This window comes from Pan troglodytes, chromosome 7 (assembly GCF_028858775.2).
Source record: "Pan troglodytes isolate AG18354 chromosome 7, NHGRI_mPanTro3-v2.0_pri, whole genome shotgun sequence".
Lineage (NCBI taxonomy): Eukaryota > Metazoa > Chordata > Mammalia > Primates > Hominidae > Pan > Pan troglodytes.
This window is the reverse complement of record NC_072405.2, coordinates 48975991-48998641: the sequence shown is the minus strand read 5'-3', so window position 1 is coordinate 48998641 and position 22651 is coordinate 48975991. Positions and strand designations below refer to the sequence as shown.

At 39.9% G+C, this 22651-nt stretch overlaps 1 protein-coding gene across 6 annotated transcripts in view; it reads left to right on the top strand.

Annotated features, from left to right (window-relative positions):
- The window catches only part of ZMAT4 (zinc finger matrin-type 4), a 380296-nt gene that overhangs the window by 193203 nt on the left and 164442 nt on the right, over positions 1-22651 (top strand). For all 6 annotated transcript variants that reach the window (XM_016959387.4, XM_016959386.4, XM_009455235.5 and 3 more), the window contains exon 4: positions 10642-10798. In XM_016959387.4, coding sequence (XP_016814876.1) covers positions 10642-10798 — 157 coding nt within the window. The remainder of the gene's footprint in view (positions 1-10641; positions 10799-22651) is intronic.

Genomic DNA, 22651 nt, shown 5'->3' with positions numbered 1-22651 from the left:
GAGAGATTTAAAAAAAACGATACCACTGCTGCCAACATTTTCTGAGAAATCTCATTTTATTTTGTATGTACGTAGTTTTCATCAATCAATAGATATTTACTAAATGGTCTATGGCAGGTCCTATTATAGACACCAAGGATATAGCTATGAACAAAACAGAGTTTCTACCCTCAAGACATATAATAGGAAAAGAATGGTATTGAACATATACACCACTAAATAAGTGAAAAAACATCAAATATACGTAAATTTCATGAAGTAAATGAAGTGAGATAATATGTATCTATTCTTTTAAACCATTTGATTACATGTATATACACACAGACATACATACACATACTTTATATACACACATATACTTATTATATATATGTATGCACACACGTATACATACTCACACACAAAGATATTTGACTTACATACAAATATTTTTGAGTAGTATTTTCTGGATTACAAAGCGTGTTTCCATACAATGCATTATATTTTTATGAATAGGCAGATAGGGTAGGTTTTACTCCCCATGTGACAGAGGAGGAATTTCGTGTTTAATAATTATAAGTGACATCCAATACACTTACAGCCAAAGCTTCATCAAGTATCTTTTGAATCTGAATCTGCTCTTTTAAACTTAATATTCTATTTTTAATACCACATTACATAAAACACTGTGCTGGGGGTTAGAGATGACACCTTTTCAGCCCAAATAATTGAGTTTCAATGAGAGACAATAAGATATATGCTTAGTGCTGTCAGATGGGGGTGGGAGGGTCGGGGGGCAGGCCTGAATGAAGTTCTGCGGGAGTGAGGAAGCATCAGCTGTCTTTGTGTTGGGATGTCCCGGGGAAGCCTAATGAAGGAGACTGCATCTGAGTGGCCCTTGCATATAGAGAGATGGGGCATTTCTAGTTGGAGTGAACCATGTGAACAAAGACAGGTAGACATATCCTTAACGTAGCTGGAGGAGAGCGAGAGTTGAATCAACTGTTTAGTTTTTCTTCATACACTCATCATTCAATGAGTTTTTAAGTTACTATGTGCCAGGGCAGAGATAGAAAGATAGATAGATAGGGAAGGAGCTTAGTCTAGTGGGGGAGAGGTGTGCTCCCCACCAGATTCGAAAGTGAGACCTTTCAGTGGGACTGAATCTTCACTTACCTGCAGCATCCAACAAAAACAGGCAGCCGGGAGATGAGGAGCAGAGGATTTTAGTGCTGGGATTCTGAGCCATTTTCTTGGCAGGCTGCTTGGCTGCTTGGTGTTCCTAACCTTGAAAAAAATCAATTTGCTTGGAGCATATTATGTCTGAAAAGCTCCCGTGGAGGAAAAGACTATAAAAGTGTGTTGAGTGTTAGATGTTAGTGGAATTTAAATGTCATGATAAGGAATTTATTTTGGGGTAGTAAAGCGTGGTTGAGAGTTTTCGACAAGAAGACTGACCTAAGATGCCAGTGTGTCCATGAATTCGGCCAAAAATTCAAAAATCAGTCCCACCGCTTTCTGAAAAGATGACATATTGAAGAATTTATTTAAACCCTCTGAGCTTCATTTTCTTGATCTGTTAAAATTGGGAATTTATTTATGTATTTATCCACTGACACCTCATTTATTCATTCATTTTTAAGTTCAACTGATATTTAATAATTACTCAGTTCTGGCTGGGCGCAGTGGCTCACGCCTGTAATCCCAGCACTTTGGGAGGCCGAGGTGGGTGGATCACGGGGTCAGGAGATTGAGACCATCCTGTCTAACACGGTGAAACCCCGTCTCTACTAAACAAATACAAAAAATTAGTTGCACATGGTGGTACATACCTGTAGTCCCAGCTACTCAGGAGGCTGAGGCAGGAGAATCGCTTGAATCTGGGAGGCTGAGTTCGCAGTGAGCTGAGATCGCATCACCGTTGCCTGGGTGACAGAGCGAGACTCTGTCTCAAAAAAAAAACAACCAATAATAAATAAATAAATAAATAAATAAATAAATAAATACTCAGTTCTGGAGCTACATGGTGTAATGCAGTAGCCACTCACTCAAAAGTGCTATCGAACACTTGAAATGCAGATAGTCTGAATTGAGATGTACTATCAGTGTGAAATATACACTTGATTTGGAAGTGTTAGTATGAGAAAAAGAATATAAAATACCTCATTAATAATTTTTATGTTGAATACATCCTGAGAGGAAAGAAGAAATAAGTTTAAGAGAGCTATTGTACAGCATGGTGACTATAGCTAATGATGATAGATTATATTACTGAAAAATGCCAAGACAGTTGGTGTTAAGTGCTCTTGCCACAAAAATTATTGCTATGTGAGGCAATACATATGTTAATTAGCTAGATTTAACCATTCCACAATGTATATGTGCTTCAAATGCATAGAATTTTATCTGTCAATTAAAAAATAAATTTGAAAAAGTGTTTTTTGAAATTAATTTTTTTGGTTCTTTTTTTCAAAGATATGTCATTTAGAATATTTAAATGTGGCCTCATTTACAGCTTGTACTGTATTTCTATTGGACGATGCTGCTGTAGATACTGAGTGTACAATATTGAATAGTGGTCAGAGACAGATAGTAAATAAGCCCATTTAAATATCTAAGTCATCTAATTCTAGACTGTGGAATAAGTGCTGTGATCTTCCCACCTGCCTCTCATCCCACCTTTGCTCTCTCGGGCCCCTCTATTCATTTGCAGCGTTTTCTTAGCCACTTCTCTTGGTTAGTGGGGCTTATCTAACTTACATAGTTGTCCTCTCTCAGGAACTCTGGCTAATTTCTCCCTTTTGGGGTCTTGCAACTAATGTGACTATCTGTTTAAATATTTCTTCAATGACTGAAAAAACAAACTAAAGCCATCCAAATTCCAAAGGCAAACAAAATTCTTCAACTGTCTTCAGTAGAAATCTTCATTCTGTCTTTCCTTTATTGTCAAAAATTACCATTTCCCCCAATACTATGGAAATTGGGAGTTTTCATCCACAGAATGTGTGGTTTGTATCCAAACAGCAGGGCATATATCTGTCTAGTTCATGCCATCCTTCCTGTAGACACTACAGCTTCCCCATGGGACTCTGAACATCACCCACCTTCTAGCCATAGGACACATCCTTTGTATGTGGACAAACTGACACAATAACATGTCATTCCAATTATATCCATTTCAGTACAGAGTATGATGCCACTTTATGCCAATTGGCCTTTTCCTGAGACAAAGCAGTCATATTGGTAAGAAAGCGAGGGAGATAGTACATTAGGTGGAAAACAGAGTTAAGTGACCAAGTTAGAAATGGTTAATGAATGGCCATGTCAAGTCGTTCAACTATTTAGTTCATGTTTATCAAGTCTGTTTTATAAATCCAGACCTGTGTCAGGCACTGGCTATGATGGGAGGATAACTTCTAAAGTTCTTATAAATTTTCTGCCTTTAAGATGTTTTTAGAAAGCCAATTCTAAAACAAAAACAAAATGCGAATAAAGCAATTAAAGGGCAGGACCAAATCAAAATGTATGGCAAGGATGTTAAGGACTGGGAGAGGTCAGGAAGGAAGATGTGGATGAAATTTGCAGACGTCTTGAAATAACTCTTGGAGAAAATGGACCTTAATATCTGGATGTGACTTAAACAGGTCAGGAGGAGAGAGAACAGCTTGACCCAAATGGAGTGGAACGGGATGCATGAGAGAGAACAGTGGGAGACAACGTTACCCAGGACCCTGTAGTCAATCAGGAAATGTGACTTCCAGGCCTTTTGATCCCAGTAAAGTGGGAGAGAAGAGACATCATTTTCTGCATTCTGCTTTTCTCCAAAGTTAAGTACCAGAATATAAGGAGCAACATGCATAACACTGGAAATAGTGGCATTTATTGGACATTCTATCTTACTACAGGGTATGTGCTGAGAGGTGCAGTTATTTCTGCGTCTAGCAGAAGGTATCAGATGACTGTTGCCTTCAGGTGTAGCTTAGTAGCAGCTGCAAGTGGAGTTTCATTATAGCCACAGAATGTCTTTTGCCAAAATCAACACCAGTGATCAGGATCTTAGAATGTCTAGCCAGTGCTCAAAGAAATTCCATATACTACATGGGAGCCAACATGAACAAACTACTTCTTATTATGATTCGCTTCCTGAAAGAGTTTCACCTACAAGAAGAGGATGCCTAGAAAAGAGAAAAAACAACAACTTAAGCTTCAAATTTCAACATTATCTTTGGGCTTTTGAAATCATTTAAATGAATCTTTTAGACTTTTCCTCTAGAACAGAATATTGACATACAATTCATATGTCACAAAACTCACCTATTTTTAAAGTATAAAATTCAAGGGTTTTAGGTATATTCACAGAGCCGTGTGACTGCCAGATCTACAGTAACCTTGGAAACTCTTTACTCATTAGCAATCACTCCTCATTTCCCCTCCCATCTCCCTCCTCCCTGCTCCCCCACTGCCCTCTGATTCCTAGACAATCACTAATTCACTCTCTGTATTTATAGATTTTATTCTGGAAATATCACGTAAACAGAGTCATACATTATGTGGTCTTTTGTGATGGATTGGCTTCTTTTATTTAGCATAATGTTTTCAAGATTCATCCATGTTATAGCCTGTATCAGTTCTTTAATCTTTTGGTTGCAAATACCATGCCATTGTATGGACATACCACATTTTATTTACTCCCTCTGCAGTTGGCAGACATTTGGGCTGTTTCCACTTTGGGCTATTAGGAATGATGTAGCTATAAAAACTCATGTAAAAGTTTTTATGTGGACATATATTTTTATTTCTCTTGAATGAAATACATTCAATTCTCATTTTCCACAGTAGTTATGTTCTATAAAGTTGTCATCAACACTGAATTAGCAAATGCTGAGCCACTGCTCCTAGGTAAAATTCAGGATTAGGTCTGGGAGACCTCTGGTCACAATATTTTTGTCAATCCATCCATATGTAACCTTGTTTTGTGTGTGTTTCTGTTTAGAGGCACCTTATTGTGTGTGTATGTGTGTGTATATATATATATATATATATATATATATATATATATATATAGTAAATTTCTTTGCTTTTTAGCCTCACAACAATGCTATCCACTATGCTTTTTTATCGATTGTTATCTCCGGAATTCACAAATTTAGACAACTTTTTTCCATCGCTCCATTACTCTCTATGCGTGTTTCTTTAGCATTTTCTGGAGTGGTCTCACATACAGACCAGTGAATTTTCTCTCTCTCCTTCTGGATGTAAGTACTAGTGATTGATTCACATTGAACTCAAGGCCAGCAGCACTATGACGCATGCCTGAGTGAAGCTTAGCTAACTCGTGTGTTTTCTCCATAAAGAGTTTCACCAAACTCCTCACTCTGCCATTCTGAAAGTGCGTGCCTCCCTCTTAGGCTTTCTACCTTCACCTAAAGCAAATGAGAATGAGGACAATCATCTGAATTAAATTAAAGAAATCTTTATAACAAAAGGGAAAGGTGTTTGGGGATTAAATTTCTAGCCAGTCAGTGAGGTTTTCCATCCTGATTGAATTCTTCTGAAAACTTTTTAACTTTGCAAAATGCTTTGACTGAACAGCTTTAGGTTACTCCACAAACATTCTTTTTATTTCTTTCAGCAATGTGGACGTTGCATTTAAAAAGCCTGACTGAATTTTTGCCTCCAGTTTGAAACTCATATTTTAAAGATAATCTTTAAGCCAGAAACTTTAAATATATTCATTGAGGTCAATTAATCAAACTGTATGGAGTTTCTACCCCGGGCTATATATCAACCTTGCTCTGGATGCAGCAAGATACTCTAATGAAAGTGATGTCTTAATTCTTTTTGTGCTACTGTAACAGAACACCACAGCCTGAGTAATTCATAATGAACATAAATGTATTCAGCTCATGGTTCTAGAGGCTGGGAAGTCCAAGATTGAGGGGTTGGATCTGGTGAGGATTTTCTTGCTGTGTCATAACGTGGTGGAGGGCATCACACGGTGACCGAAAGCAAGTGAGGGTTGAACTTGCTTTTACAGCAATCCCACTCTCTTGATAACAAAACCCATCTCTCCATAACAGCATTAATCCATTCATGGGGGCTCAGCCTTCTTAAAGGTCCCATCTCTCAACACTGTTGCATTGGGGATTAAGTTTCCAACATATTCAAACCATAGCAGATGATATAATCTAGAGTTGCAAAGAGCCATTAATTTGGGATTTTGATGGCTAAGAATATGCAGTTAAAATTCTGCATAGTGGGCTGGGCGGTGGTGGCTGATGCCTGTAATCCCAGCACTTTGGGAGGCCAAGGTGGACAGATCACTTCAGGTCAGGAGTTCGAGACCAGCTTGGCCAACATGGTGAAACCACATCTCTACTAAAAATACAAAAAATTAGCCAGGCATAGGGTGCGCACCTGTAATCCCAGCTACTCAGGAGGCTGAGATGGGAGAATCACTGGAACCGAGGAGGTGGAGGTTGCAGTGAGCCGAGATCGTGACACTGCACTCCAGCCTGGGAGGCAGAGTGAGACTCCATCTCAAAAAAAAAAAAAAAAATTCTGCATAGTTGTGTATCCACCAGTGTCATTAGAGCAGTTAGTGTTAGTGGCAGTTAGAATTGCACTATGTGAATAACTGGCCCCTTTTGTAAAGTATCTCACTAAGTGTGTACTGTTGGCATGAAAGGCTGCCTAACTTTTCAGGGCCTCACAGCCCCTCTATTGTCAGGTACCTAAAATTGCCTGGTCCCTCTTTTACAACTATGGCATAACTATATCCCATGATACATTATTGTATAAGAATTAGTTTTCCTCTTCTATTACTTTTTATTTTTCTACATGATAATGAGATTGCTCAGGAGAGCAGAAATCTAGGAATATATATTAAAACTACCATTGTGAAACTAACATATTTCCCTACTGAACCCTCAAGTTGGTTTATAAATTGTTGTCACCTCTGGTTCTTTACCTGGCCATCTTTCTGTCAGTTGGAAAAATGGTGGGTTGCCATAGACCTCCCTGTGTTACCTGTCTCTTCTTTTGACTTTTATGTCATACAAGTTACTAATCCCACAAACGAACCCTCTGCTCCATTCATTCAGTACACATTTGAAGGTCCTCCAGTGTGGTAAATGTGGTGCTAGGTGCTGGCTCCTCACTATCAATGAGACAGTTTCCTAGACCTTAAAGAAGTTTTGCCATCTCATGAGGCGGACAAATATGAAAACAAGTAAGTGCAATAATTCCATGTTCTGTAGAAGAAGAATGTACAAGGCACCCAGGAGACCCAAAGGCTGGTTCTCACTTCTCCCAGACAGTAGAGGGAGCCAGAGGGAGTTTCAGGCTGGTACAGTGGCTCACTCCTACAATCCCAGCACTTTGGGAGGCCAAAGCAGGAGCATTGCTTGAGCCTAGGAGTTCGAGGCCAGCCCGGAAAACAGGTTGTAGACATTCTCTCTCTACAAACAATAAAAAAGTATTATCCAGGTGTAGTGGCATGTGCCTGTGATCCTAGCTACTCTGGAGGTTGAGGTGAAAGGATTGCTTGAACCTAAGGAGTTCCAGGCTATAATGAGCTATGATGGCACCACTGCACTCCAGCCTGAGTGACAGAGCAAGACTCTGTAGCCAAAAAAAAAAAAAAAAAAAAAAAAAGCAGCAGCTTCCCCTCAAGGAAGTGATGAGCCAGGAAGACAGATTCTGGTACGACTGAATTAGACACGAAGTGATTCAAAAGGGCATTCCAGCATTTCCTTTAAGAAGGCTTAAAGATGAAAACCCACACAGTCCTGATTTACATTAATGTTTTTTTTTTTAAATCTTACAATTAGGAGTATGTGAGTCCAATATGAGACTCTAGTTCTTTGATTATAATACTTCCCCTTATTTTCTGTCTACTTCTCCAATTCTCCTGGTGCCAGCCTCCTTGATAACAGGGCATGGAGTCATATTCATCTACCACAGCACCTAACACAATTAGTAGGTCCTTAAAAATGTGTTGGGTAAATAAATACCATAAATCCATTTTTCATTCATTAAGGGCAACTCTTTGCCCTGGAAACTAGTTCTCAGTCATTTTGTATGGTGATGCTGGCCTCTATGTCTGGGCCTCTAGACTTTCTTTAGACATTTCTACCGGTTAGAGCTTCAGGAAGAAAGGCCAGGCATGGCTGGAGTTTTCACTGGAAGTGGTGGAACAGATGCATAGATTCTAAAGAGAATGCACAGATGAACAGATACACAGATTCTAAGACTGAGAATTAAGCTCTGGCTTATGAACTTGTTCCTAATTTTAAAAAATTACACGCTTTGACCTATGTTATGCGTAAGTAGTTAAAAAATGGTATAATTCAAACACTCACTTTCACCCTTATAATCTTCCTTTTTAAAAAAGGGTAAGACTTGATTTCATTCTTTTTTATGGCTGAGTAGTATTCCATGGTGTTTGTGTGTGTGTGTGTGTGTGTGTGTGCATTTACATTTTCTTTATCCAATCGTCTATTGATGGACACTTACGTTGATTCAATATATTTGCTATTGTGAATAGTGCTGCAATAAACATAAGAGTGAAGTTATCTTTTTAACACAATGATTTTTTTTCCTTTGGGTAGATACCCATTAGTGGGATTTCTGGATCACATGGTAGTTCTATTTTTAGTTCTTTGTTACGCTAATAGCCCAGACTTCACCGTTCTGCAATATATCTGTGTCACAAAACTGCACTTGTATCCCTCAAATGTACACAAATTTTAAAAAGTGAGACTAATACATATCCTCCAGCATGTAGTAAAGAGGCACCAAGTTTGGTCTCTCATTCCTCTTGCATAATCTACTCCTCATTTAATGGGCTGGAACCCTTCAGGAACTCCCTGATTTGCCTCTTCCTGGTGATCCTGGTATATGCCATCTCCCTGGCTTCCATCCTGTCTCCTAGGCTTGACTGAGGAGGTAGGTAGCTCAGGGGAGCCAGGAAGCCAACCCTGCCCCTTACCTCCAGGTCCATTTCATTTCCATAGTATTCCACACAGAACTAAAAGTATTCGTACTATTTTGTTTTTTTCTCTATGGAGAAAACTGAAAGCACTTTGGCTTTAAACCCTCAGCAAGAGTATTGCCAATGAGCACAGCCTCAGGGCTACTAGATTTCCTAGCAGGAGAGGACCTATTGGGAAAGCCCCTCCTCTCTCCAGTGGTCATTTCCACTCACTGACAACCTCCATCCTAGCCCCAATGTTTGAAGTCTCTCCCTGAACTTCAGGCCAGCCTCCTGCTCCTGGGACACACACACAACCCCTTCCTTCCAAGGATGAAATGCTAATTATCAGAGATATTACAGAATAATGTCTTAAGGAGGAAGGAGTTCATTTCCTAACTACCACATAATTTGCAAGGCAACACTCTCTCTAGCAGTCTGGACATCTTATTACTACGCAGATAAAATATGTAATTCCTTTCCTCCAACCAGTTGCGACCCTCATCCTCCTCACCATCCAATTTTAAATTGTACTCTCTGGGCTTACTAGGAATAAGAGAAGCGGCCATTGTGGGGCCATATACTCATTCCAGCTTGCTCTTTAACAAAGAGATGTTTGGCTGTTGCTGCACCATTAAGGAATAGATTAACTTCTTATTTAAAAGTCTGTTCTACCCTCCATTTCTAACTAAGCAGGAGGGGAAGCAATGGATTACTCCTTCCCTTCATAAGTATAGGTAATTGATGACCTGCGAGCACAATAGCAGGTCACATGGTCTGACCAAGGATTTATTTTTTTCTGAATTATGATTCATTTTCATTAAGTCTTACAAAAGAATAAAAATCCAGCTGGATTTAAGCATTTTGTGCAGCATTTAATGAATCACCTTTCCTGAAAAAAAGGAAAATTATGCAAACTCTCCCAGAAAATCCAGCCAGCACAGTCATCATAGCTTTATGATACAGAATCGAGTTAATTATGAAAAACACTCAATTCCTTAAAGAAATCTCTAAAAATCTTGAACATCATGGCCATGTATCCTGGTGAGGCTAAAATTGGTCAAAAGCAGAGTGGAATAACAAATGATAATTTCTGCTAAATAATTCAGGCTATCTGAACTCTGATATTTTACAGACTTTAATGAGTATAATGGGTCCAATTAGAGACTGCTTTCCTTCACCATGCCAGGCTCAATGTGCCCTCTCTTAATTGTGGGCCCCGTTTTTATTTGGATAACTCATCTCTACAAATTTGTCCTGAAATCCCAGTATCTGGCATTAATAGCTACTAACTGTATGTCAAAGTCAGTCACTGAGTAAGTTTTGATGATGATTATCATGAAGAAAAAGAGATTGCACCGGGGCCTGTCAGGGGGTGGGGGGGCTAGGGGAGGGATAGCATTAGGAGAAATACCTAATGTAGATGACAGGTAGGTGGGTGCAGCAAACCACCATGGCACGTGTATACCTATGTAACAAACCTGCACTTTCTGCACATGTATCCCAGAACTTAAAGTATAATAAAAAAAATTTTTTTAAAGAAGAGAGTAGAAAGCAAAGCAAAAAGAGAGAGAGCTTGCAGAACAAAAACTAGATATTTCAATACACTAGTTCATCTGGGTAAGTCTCATTTGTAAAAGAATGGAATGGGTTTCTCTCACACGTGGCCTTTCTTTCTCCCCGCGCAGGGAAGTGATGCCGACATGGTGGATAAGAACAAGTGCTGCACACTCTGCAACATGTCATTCACTTCAGCGGTGGTGGCCGATTCCCATTATCAAGGCAAAATCCACGCCAAGAGGTTAAAACTCTTGCTAGGAGAGAAGACCCCATTAAAGACCACAGGTACGTGCAGGAACAGTGATCGTGGGGAGACCCTGAAAACCAAGTGCTGGCCTGTCATGCGGATCATGCTCCTCCTTCAGACGCAGTTGCCAGAACCAGAGCCTAATGGTGGACGTCACTCAAAGCCTAAAGGGATGGGTGGCTGACCTCAGCAGACCTGGCTGTCCTAAGACCCCTAAATACCATTTCAGGTGCTCATTCTATCACCCTAGTTCCTTTCGATGAAGTAATGCAGCAGCTTGCAACTGCTGAAGAGCTGTGTGCATTGTCTATCATGCCTACTGTGTATTATATAAGATGTGATATCTATTCTGTTTTCTAGATTCCATTTGCAATTAGTGTGGATCATGCATGCTGTGTCATGTGTAATAGAGAGGTCCCCTACCAATGTCTATAATGCAGGACATCATCCTTTTTTTTACCTTGGCAGGGGAGAGTGGGAGGAAAAGAAAGGAAAACTGTAATCTTTAAAACTACTTTAGTGTGCCAAGAACTGATTTATTTATTTTTTTTCTGAGATGACATTCTCATCATCTTTGCAGGGGATCCTGTGATTCATCTTGCAGGAGATCCTGTGATTCAAGCCTATTAACTTTCACAAGTAAAACCTTAAATATTGATAACCGATGATTTGACCTTCTAATTGCTTAGCTAAAATAAATTCTTCAGAGGTCTATCACACCATGAAACTAAAACACTGTTATAATTTAATCAAGATAAACTATTTGGACAAGATTTATGTTGTGGCAGAAATGTGACCAGACAGGTTAGAATCCAGAGAAGTTGGGGGCATATTTCATGGTGCCTACTCTTTCCATGCGATTAAAATTTAGCAGTACATTTTATCTGCTGTCTAATGAATCATGCATAAACTGTAGGTGTAATTATTTTGTAAATGCCATTTTGCAAACTGGAGAGAGCCTAAAACAATGCTTTGCTTTTATCCTTACCACTGTTTTTCTTAAGAAAAAATGTATTCTTTTACCTAGAGAATCACAAGGAATCATTTTACTGTATTTTTCTATTTAGTTTAACTAAACAACATTGTTTTTATAAAGGTGGCTGTGACATTCAGGCATAGGATGAGGCTGCAAAACACATGAAATCTGGAGACAAGCTCAGTATGTTTGGGGGCACAGGTTGTGTTTCAGCCTTTGACAAGCAGCCAGTCAATTGAAACTCCTGATTCTTGCTCCCTTAAATGATGCATATTCACCATGTAACCTACTTCCCATCAAATCTCTTAAAATAGACACCTCAAAAAAACAGTCACTGGAAAATTTTTACCTGTTTTCCATGAATTAATAACCAGTCCATTTGTTCTCTCTGCTGAAGCAGAATATTACTGTTAAATTAAATTTTGGAGGTAATGATGGAAGAGGAGAAGGTGTGTGTTTGCTTATCACATCAATTAGCAAATGGGAGAGTTATTCTTTCTGCAAAAAAAAAAAAAAAATTGCCACATGGCAAAACCAGTTCTTTGTGAATTTAAATACAGCTTCAAGACAACCAAGCATCCAATTGTTTTCCTGAATTCAAACACCCTCAGATCTGGGAAATAGAACTCGAGTGTAATTTGTTAGCCGTCATCAATATATTCCAAAGGAAAAGGAAAAAGCGAAGTACAGCCTTTACTTAATGGCTTAGTCTTGGCTGTTCATGGGACTAGCTCAGCCTTCCCTGTTGCAGAAACCAGGTTGCTGGATAGGCAAGAAGGGAACGAATAGGGTGTGGTGCACCGAAAGCTATGGCTCAGGTTGGGCCTGCCTTGCGCCAGCTCCCCCTTCACACCCAGCTTATACCCCCTTCTGCAGCGTGCCCTCCCATCCATTCCCCTCTGCCGCTGCTTTGAGCAGAAAGGATCTTGGAAAGTGGCAGCACCAGACAGATCAGAGGGCCTAGGAAGCTAAACTGGCTCCTGGCTTGGGTTGGTGTCAACCCAGCTGTTGGCAGGGAGCAGAGAAAGCAAGGCCTCCTACTAGAGGGAGCATGTAGTCAGACATGAGGCAGATTGGTTAATAGGAGAAAAGACATGCAAATGTATGCAATGTGTGTACACGAGTGCCTTCAGAATGAAGACCTGAATGCAGTAGAAATTGGTCATTTTTATGGTTACTTCAACAAAGTAAGGGCAGCCTTGTAGAAATATGATTGCACAAAAAGGGAACGATCCAATGCTATTGGACAGAGTGGGGACACCCGGCAAAGCCTGTCTGTCTAGATTCTTCTTGGCCTCTCTGAGCAGCACTCCTTCCTTCTGGGTGTGGAGCAGGACCCTCTCTGGAAAGGGGGTCTCATGTCCTACTCTCCAGCAAGGTCAATCAGATAATTTCTTTATGGTCAGTTTTTACACAGAAAGGGGAGGGGAGTGAGGGGAAGTTAGATCAATAGTTTTTAGGTTTTATGGCTGGCTTTGGGGAAAAGGGGGTTCTGGTTTCTAAGATCTGCTTTGGAGAAGCAGGTTTCCAGGCTATCCTTGGGGGAGAATGGGACTGGGAGACAGGAGGGTAGGAGAATGTCAGAGAAAAACTTCACTTCTGAGGCTGCTGCTCAGGTCTTCATTTTGAGATATTGTTTTGAGTCCCAACAGCAGAAGTAGGCATTGTGGGGGTGTCCCAGTTTAAGGGTTGAAGGCCTGATAGGAGGATGGCACCAGCATCGGAGGCTCTGGGCCCAGGGAGCATGCAGATGAACCAGCAGTGTGCTGGTGTTGGGAAAGCCTGGCAGATGGTAGCAAGGCCTGCTGCAGTCCTGGGTTCTAGGAAAGGATAGGCTGAGAAGACCATGGCAGGACACCACCATTTAATACAAGCATGCTGGGCTGGAGACCAAGCGTAGAAAACAAAACAGGAACCTGAATTCTAGCCTTAGAGTATAAGGTGGAGGCTTGGTCTCAAGTTACTGCAAGTACAGGAGAAAGACCAGGAGGCACTGGAAAAGAAAACCCACACTATGGCCTCCTGAATTATCAAGTACAGCTCCCTGAATGGAGTCTGGATGGCCATCCTCCCTTACTGCCTGCAGCCACACCCAGCAGCACCTTCTCCAGGGCTTCACCTTCCACGTGGTGGCTGCCTTGTGCTCCTCTAGGAACCGCACTGCCTAATTAACCAAGCTGGCTTGAAATTGCTTCTATAATAAAAACAAAAGGAAAAAAAAAGGAACACAGAAAATCCAGTCAACTGAATCAAGATGTAAGAGAAACAATTCTGCTCAGGTATGCTGCCCCCACCCCCGTGAATAACAGGCTCTTGAACTGGGGTGATTTCTGTGTTGGAATAATTGAACCACAACTCATTGCTTCTGCCAGCTACTTCATCTGATGAGGGTGAGCAGTTGGGATCTGTGAATCACTACCTTTCCACCCCCTCCAGCTGCACTTTGATCAAGCATCTTCTGGGTCTCCTGCAGAATGAGTTGCAACTTGAGTCGCCTTCTCCAGATGGGTGCATGTTTACTAGAATTTCTGAAATGCTTGGCAGAGCCGCTGGAATAACACTCATTCATTTACATATTGTCTGTGGCTGCTTTTATGCTGCAATGGCAGAAGTGAGTTGTTATAACAGGGATGATCCAGGTCACAAAGCCTAAAATATTTGCTATGTGGTTCTTTACATACAAAGTTTGACTCTTGATCTAGAGACTGGATGATTTTGAGGAACATGCATCCAGGAGGCAAAGGGTTTTTTATACAGAAACTCACAACAGGTGCTAGGGTGAGTGTCTGTATAAAATGAAAGCAGTCTTCCAGGCTGTGCACCAGTCAGGAGCTGGGGAGGTGCCTGGGATAGAGATTGATGAAAAGGATGTGACTGAGAGCAGGCTCATACCTGTAATTCCAACACTCTGGGAGGCTGAGGCTGGAGGATTGCTTGAGCCCAGGAATTTGATACCAGCCTGGGCAATGTAGTGAGACCCTTTCCCTACAAAAAAATAAAAATTAGCCAGGCATGATGGCATATGCCTATAGTCCAAGCTCCTTGGGAGGCTGAGGTGGGAGGATCGATTTAGCCTGGGAGGTTGATGCTGCAGTGAGCTGAGGTTGCACCACTGCACTCCAGCCTGGGTGACAGAGTGAAATCCTGTCTTAGGGAAAACAAGAAAAAAGACCCCAGTCATTGGGTTTAGGGCACACTTTAATCCAATATGATCTCATTTTAGCTTAACTAGTTACAGTTGCAAAAAACCTATTTCCAAAAACATTGACATTCTGAGCTTCTAGGGGGACATAAATTTGAGGGGACACTAACCCGGTATATGAGCAAACTCCAGTTAACTGCTGCCAACTGGCAAAGATCATAGGCCCTGATTCAGTGCCTGCCACCTGGTGATTCTCCTCCCCCAACCTCTTTTTTTTTTATGATAAATCCATATCAGCAAGATCTCATTCAAAATCCTGAAGAAAACATCATTTAACTGTTCTCTTTAGAAACTTACTTTTGGAGAAAATATGAATGAGAGGAAATCTGATGTATGGAAAAAAATCCTTAAACTATAGTTATTCTCCATTTTCCACCATTCATCAAAGTGATTTTTAAGATTATGCATAATTGGAATGGTTAGGTTCTATCCAGCATTAATAAGAACATTCATCTGTGTCTATAGCAGAGACTTTGCTTATCAGACACCCATTTGCTTTTTATCTGCCCCAGACTTGCAATTGATTGTGTGTTAAGACCTGGCTACAAGATGGAAGAGAGCCATTCAACTGCATTAGACTTTGCACGAACAAGAAATAAGCCTTTATTGTGATACTTTGCAGTTGTCTGGTATTACAGGAGAGTCTAATCTATCCTGGTGGCTACATTATCCCTTAAAGTTATTGTTTCAGTTATAAGCTTTTATGAACACATCTATCATTCACAGTAAAAATGGATATGAGTGCAATCTTTCATATAATTCCAAGACATCATTAGTTTGACAGGTAATGACATCAAATTTAGCAATAACCTTTCTTTCATTTTTGACCCTTCAGAGTTTGAAGTGGCCCTAGGGTTATGTGTGTCTTCAGTAACAAGGCTGGATGGATAGAGAACCATTCTGAGGTGTGCTCTGCAGGGACCACAGTTATTACCGCCTCTGTTCATGACTGTACCTCTGGGCACATAGTAGGTATTTAATTAATACTTGTTCGATGTGTAAAAATTGGAAGCATACATTAGAATAATAATAGGCAGTTAGGTGTCTATAGTTTTATTTTCAAATTTAGTTACCTTGGTTATTTAAATTTTAGTCAAGTATGATGGTAAAAAACAGTGGTTTTCCAATTTAACAGGAATGTATCGTCCCTGTCCACTTGCTTGATCTTACAAAACTCCTTTCTTTGTAAAATAGGTGATATACCAAATACCAGAGGCCACAAACAGAGGCTGTGAAGTCAGACCCAGTTTTAAATTCTGCTTATATCCATGGGAACATTCACAGGTGGTTTTAACTGTTCAGCCCTCAATTTGTTAAAGGTAAAGTGACAGAAACACATTACAGAATTACTATAGTAAGGCAGAAGATATAAGTAAAATACTTACTATAGTGTCTGCCACACAATTCAGTGTGGAATGGATATATTATTATATGTAAATACATGCAAGTGTAAGCATACACACAACTGATTCTCATTGTTTGAGGATTCTGTATTTATGAATCCACTATGATTTATTTGTAACTCCAAATTAATTCTCCTGGCACTTTTGGGGTTATTCCCAGACATGTGTGGAATTGTGAAAAATGTGAGTCATGCCAAGTGCACATTCCCAGCTGAGGTTGAACACGGTGACATTCTGCCTTCTTGTTTCAGCTCTCATTCTGTAAACAAGTCTCTCTCTCTCTTTTTTTTTTTTTTGCAGTCTATTTAGTGTCACGTGTTTTGCACATTTTGTGTCTTTTGTTGGTGACTTTGCCATTTAAAATGGCCCCCAAGAGCAGTGCTGAAGTGCTATCTAATATTCCTAAGTACAATAAGGCTGTGATGAACCTTACTGAGAAAATAAGCTTTGCTCTGACATGAGTTACAGTGCCATTGGTGGTGAGTTTAAAGTTAATGAATCAAACATTTATATTAAATCAGACACATTTAAGCAGAAACACACATACATCAAGGTTGTATATTGATTGATCAAAACCTTGTAACCACAAGTTCCTAGGAACCTAACCCTGAATTTCTCCTAGGAGCAAATATTCAGTATTTGCTATTTCAGTGTTCCTGGTAACTTTGTAAAACATAACTATCATGAATAACAAGAATGGACTATATTCATAGCAAAAGTACTTTGTATTCATTGCATTTATATAAAAAAATTTCAAAAATCTGTTTATTTCTCAACAATTAAATAAGAATATGTAATATTTAAAAGATTCTGGGTGTGGTAAAACTATATATAGTCGAATAGACTGAATCTAGCTTAATAATGAAATCAGTAATCATAACTGATAATTGTAATTGTAAAGATATTATACAGATACAACACATGCATTGTTTGACCTAATCTTCATAAAAAGCATGACATTTACAGTATTATTGTATCCAATTTACTGAGGAGGAAACTGAGACCCTGCAGGCTGAGTAACTTGCCTGATGTTACATTGTAAGATACAGAATTGTAAGTCAAACCTACCTTTTTTCATTTCTAGCAATACATAATGTTTTATAAAGTGATTTACTGGTATTTGCTGGTCTACTGAATAGAACATTTCAAAATCCAAGGCTCTCACTAAGTGGATTGGTAGCAACAAAGACAGATATTTATACACTTTAAATCAAGTATTTCATATTTGCAGGAACAGTAAACAATGTAAGAAAAGCAACAGATAAGCAATGATCTCATTCATTGCATGTATTGTAAGTGTGTTTATTGTATATTCCTCTTCTAAAATCTTATTGGTTCTCTTCTTTTTTTCCTTATTTCCTGTTGAAAATTAGAGAGACAGAGCTTCAGAACTTTTACATAAATTTCCATGCCAGACACAGAATTGCTTATTTAAGTTCTCTGTTGAATAAGTAAAGATCAGGGTAGTCTATATCTGCTTGAAAGTTACATAAATTCAAATTTTGAATAATACATGCACTCTAGGTTCAATCAGCACCTCATATTTGCATATAAGATTTCATACACCATAGCAGTTATTTCATCTGAATCAGGTTATTTGGTTTGTGTGGCATAATCTGTCTAGATGCTTGCTTTAATAGATGCAAACAATAGTTTGTCAAACAAGCAGATCTTAATAGTGGTGCATCTTCTTTTAAATTAGGAAAGCTGGCATGTTCTGAGGCATCATCTCTAGATCAGTGCATTTGTTCCAGTTGATGTTTTGGCTTTTCTAAGCTTATAAATGTAAGTAATAGATTCACAGAATTGCAGAGCTGGAAGGGGCTTAGTGATCGTTATTTTAGCCATCTCAGATACCTTGTGAGAAAACTGAAGCCCAGAGGGGTGAAACCATTTACCCAAGGTGATACAAGTGGCTGACAGCAAAGACACTTCTCTTGCAGTAATGCTTCCCTGGTGTCACTGGCGGGAGAAACCATGCCTGTTAGTCCATGCCTATCCTACAGCGAGTAGGATTTAAATCCATTAGCAATGTGAGGTAAGCTGAATTCTTTTGGCCATAATTTTTCTGCGCTGGGTCATAGCAAGCTTGGGGCAATGATTAGATTAAGACTGCTGTGGTTTTTGTTTTATAGTTGATGACTAATGAAACAAAAGATCAGTGATTGGATAAAACTAAAGATTTTAACAAGGAGCCTACTGCCTAGGTGATTTTCACAGTCCTTTTCAATACCATAAACTCGATTTTCTCTTTTGAGTGATCACATAGTGGTATAAGACAGTTGATGATCTCAGCATCTTTTATGATGTGGTTATACCTTTGTTTCAGAAAATATTCTTTGACATACTTCTATAAAGGAAAATAGTAGAACAATAAAATAATCAATTTCCTGTGCATACTCTGAAACTGTCAACAGGAGACATGGTCAGGACTTGAAATCCATACGCAAAACACATTACTATTCAAAAAAAAAAAAACTACAAGCAAAAGATTTTCTGGCAACAACTCCTGAATCATCTATTAAAGATAAGAACCCTAAAAGTGTCTAGTCTATGAAATTGAGAAGACACTCATAAAGTAAGCATCACACCTGAAATAATGGGTAGTAAATGTCCCAAACTATATTCCCATTCTTTGAAATATCTATACATTTTAAATATCAGCCTCAAAATTCTCACTTAATGCTCAGATTGGTTTCTTTAAGAATCAGATGCAATAGGTGCAAATTACTGCATGGCATTTGAGTGCGATTAACATAACATTTTAAAATATTTTCTAAATTCATGTAAATTACTTCTGTTCTCTGACCCTGAAGGTTGGTGAGAAGACCGGCCCCAGCCATTCACTGGGGTATCCTCCCTCTCCCTCTTTAGTGCCACTCAGAGGGCTCAGAGAAGTCTCCACCTGTGGACTCTGGCTACTTGATGATCTCACCCAGGATGCTCTTGTGTTCTCAGCCTCCACAAGCTGGAGGTCCAGCCCTGGGGCTCCCTCAGAAGTGTATTTTAATCATCTGTTTTCTTCATGGGCCAAGTCTCCTCCGTTTCAACCTAGACCATGGAAAAGAAGACCAAGGCCCCATGGGAGGCATTCCTAGGGAGGTCCCACCATGTTGGACACACTGTTTTTAAGCTGCTCCGGTCTCTATCAACAGTTACAACTCCCTTTTTTCCTAGTCCCCAAGAAGCCAATTACTTTCTTGACACCAGGCATACTCCTCTTTGACATTCAGATCCCTTTGCCTCTCAGACAACTCAACACAAATCCATTTGCTCATCCTCTCCCAGAGGTGGGGAAAACCAGACTTCAGAGCCTAGCTACGTTTTTGGAATGGAATGCAAAAATTCCTCTCATTTTAATGAAGTGAGCCTATAAGAAAATAATTTCTAATTTCTCGATAGGTTACTCTGCTATGTTAATTGTCACATGACACAGACACCTAGCATGTTCACTTACTGAAAACAGAAATATGAAATTTAATATATTTTCCTCACTTTACCAGCCTTCAGAGAAGTTGTTTCTCTTGTGTAGGATTTCCTGCTAAGTGATTTTCTTCTATTGTTTGTTGAGCACTCAGTAGTTTATGGCTCTAATCATAAATCCACCTAAGGTTTGTAAGTGTATTTTGGCCATCTTGAGGTACCATGAATTGCAAATGGGAGATTAAAGGGGCCCAACAAAGTTTATTTTATTTTATTTTGTTTTTATTTTTATTTTTATTTTTGAAATGGAGTCTTGCCCTGTCACCCAGGCTGGAGTGCAGTGGTGCCATCTCAGTTCTCTGCAACCTCTGCTTCCTGGGTTCAAGCAATTCTCCTGCCTCAGCCTCCCGAGCAGCTGGGATTACAGGTGCATGCCAATACACTCAGCTAATTTTTGTATTTTTAGTAGAGATGGGATTTCACCATGTTGGTCAGGCTGGTCTTGAACTCCTGACCTTGTGATCCACCTGTCTGGGCCTCTCAAAGTGCTGGGATTACAGGCATGAGCCACCGCCCCCCGGCCTATTTTATTTTATTAAATTTGTTGTGGTGGTGGTGGTGTTGCTCAGTTGCATTGAAGGACTAAGCAACGAAGTTTTTGCAACTCTTTTTGGAGGCAGCAATTTGTCTTGGTCGTGGTACTGGCTGAAGAGATGATCTGGGCATTCTGAGTGCAATCCTCAAGACTTAGAAATCAGTAAGTCTATGGAAGCTAAGGGTCCTCAGTCATCTGAAGGAAGGATTGCTGCTCTCTTGCCACTTGTTGAGATCACTTAACTGAGAAGCAGGAGATGGGTTGAAGGCCTACCCGTGAATTCTTGCTGTGATTATTTCCTGATTAGTGGAAACTGCTAATCATTAGCATCTTCATTTTGCACTTCACTCTACAGAGCAGATGAAATCTTAATGCCTGGCCTTTCATTTTCAGTTAGCAAAACTAATATATCAAGAATGCTGATGAGAAGGTGAGGGAAGGATTCACTGTAGTATATGTGGTAAATGGACATTTAGTCCATCCTTTTTGACACAAAGGGAGGTTTTATTTGTAGTCAAAGTAAGTCAGAGAGAAAGAGGTCCATACAATTGATGAAACCTGATGATTTAATATTCAAAAATTGTGCTTTAAAAAAAATATTTCATCCAGAGTATAGGGTATAGAATGACTTCTACCTAGAAGTTCATGAATCTTGAATCACCAACATGTTTTCTGTTTCCAATAAGATTCTATTTAACTCTTTCTCATTGGCTGGTATGCTTTACCCAATATCTCTCCCTCCCCCATCAGGTATTAATAATCCTAAATTCTACCAACCTCCCAGAACCGCCCTCCTCGGGACAGTCAGCATGCCTTCACATCAGGGATCAGCTCCCTTAAGCTCCCTCTCTTCTGTGTTTCAAAACTGTTTTTCAGCAGCTTTGGGAAACAGCTGGCCATCAGCCCAAATTCTGTCACCTTCTATGTGTCTCAAGTGTCATTAAGTTGTACTTCAGTGCCCCGTCTTCTGGCTAAGTAATTCCACATCCTTTATGCTGCATCATATACTTTTCTTCCTCATATCATCTCTCTGCCTCTTATATATACTTTCTATTATTCTGTAAAACATCGTAGATAGCTTTGAAGGAATCTCTGACTGCTGGAGTGTCAGCAAACTTACGACCAGCTACAGGAACATGCCACCACCACTGCACTAACTTTTCTGACTCACTCTTACCAACTGCTTTTCCCGCCTCATGTTCTTCACAGCCCAGCAATGTGGGATTGAGGAAACAACACAGGGCAGCAGTTAGGGGATCTGGGTTCTAGTCTTAGTTTTCTCTGTGGTCAAGATGCCTGCAAAGTAACTTTTGTCAAACAGACACTTTCAAACCTCACAACAAGGTTGTGAAATTGAACCACTGGCCCCATTTTATTTTAGGAAACATTCTCACTAGGTAAAATAACCCACCAGAGTTGTGATTTGAATCTAGTTTTGGTTTTATTTCAAAATGATATTTCATGATATTATTTTCTTTGTACCTGTTGCTCTTATGATTTTTAAAAATTGTTATTACTTTTTTTTTAATTTGTAGAGACAGGGACTCACTCTGTTGCCCAAGCTGGAATGCAGTGGCGCAACCACGGCTCACTGCAGCTTCCTGGGGTCAAAGGAATCTCTCACCTCAGACTCCCGAGTAGCAGGGACTACAGACGTGCATCACTATGCCAGGCTAATTTTTAATTTTTTTTCATTGAGACTGGGGTCTCACTCTGTTACCCAGGTTGGAGTAGAGTGGAGTGATCATAGCTCACTCAAGCTTTGAATTCCTGGGCTCAAGATTTCCTCCTACCTCAGCCTCCCAATTAGCTGGGGGTGCAGTCTCACTATGTTGTCCAGGCTGGTCTTGAACTCCTGGTTTCAAGCAGTCTTCCCACCTCAGCCTCCCAAAGTGCTGGGATTACAGGTGTGAGCCATCGTGCCTCGCCTGTGATTTTTTTTTAAGTACATAGACTTCTGTAGAATTAATACATCTTAATAAAATAGTCCTGTAAAATTAGTTCAAAATATGTCTATTTCAGACTTTAAGCTCCTTGAGGTCATGGATGGCTCTCTATACCTAAGGCAGGGCACAGTGCCAGAACATAGTTGAATGAATGAAACATGACTATATGAATATTTGGTATGGCTGAGGTGCAAGTGAAGCCCATCCCTACTCTGTTGCTCCAGTCTGAGGGTTCCCAGTCCTGTCTGCCCATTGGAGGTACCTGCAAAGCTTTAACATCTATCGTGGCTGGGCCCCACCCCAAGCCATTCTGAGCTCATGGCCTAAGTGGGTCTGGAGTCTTTGA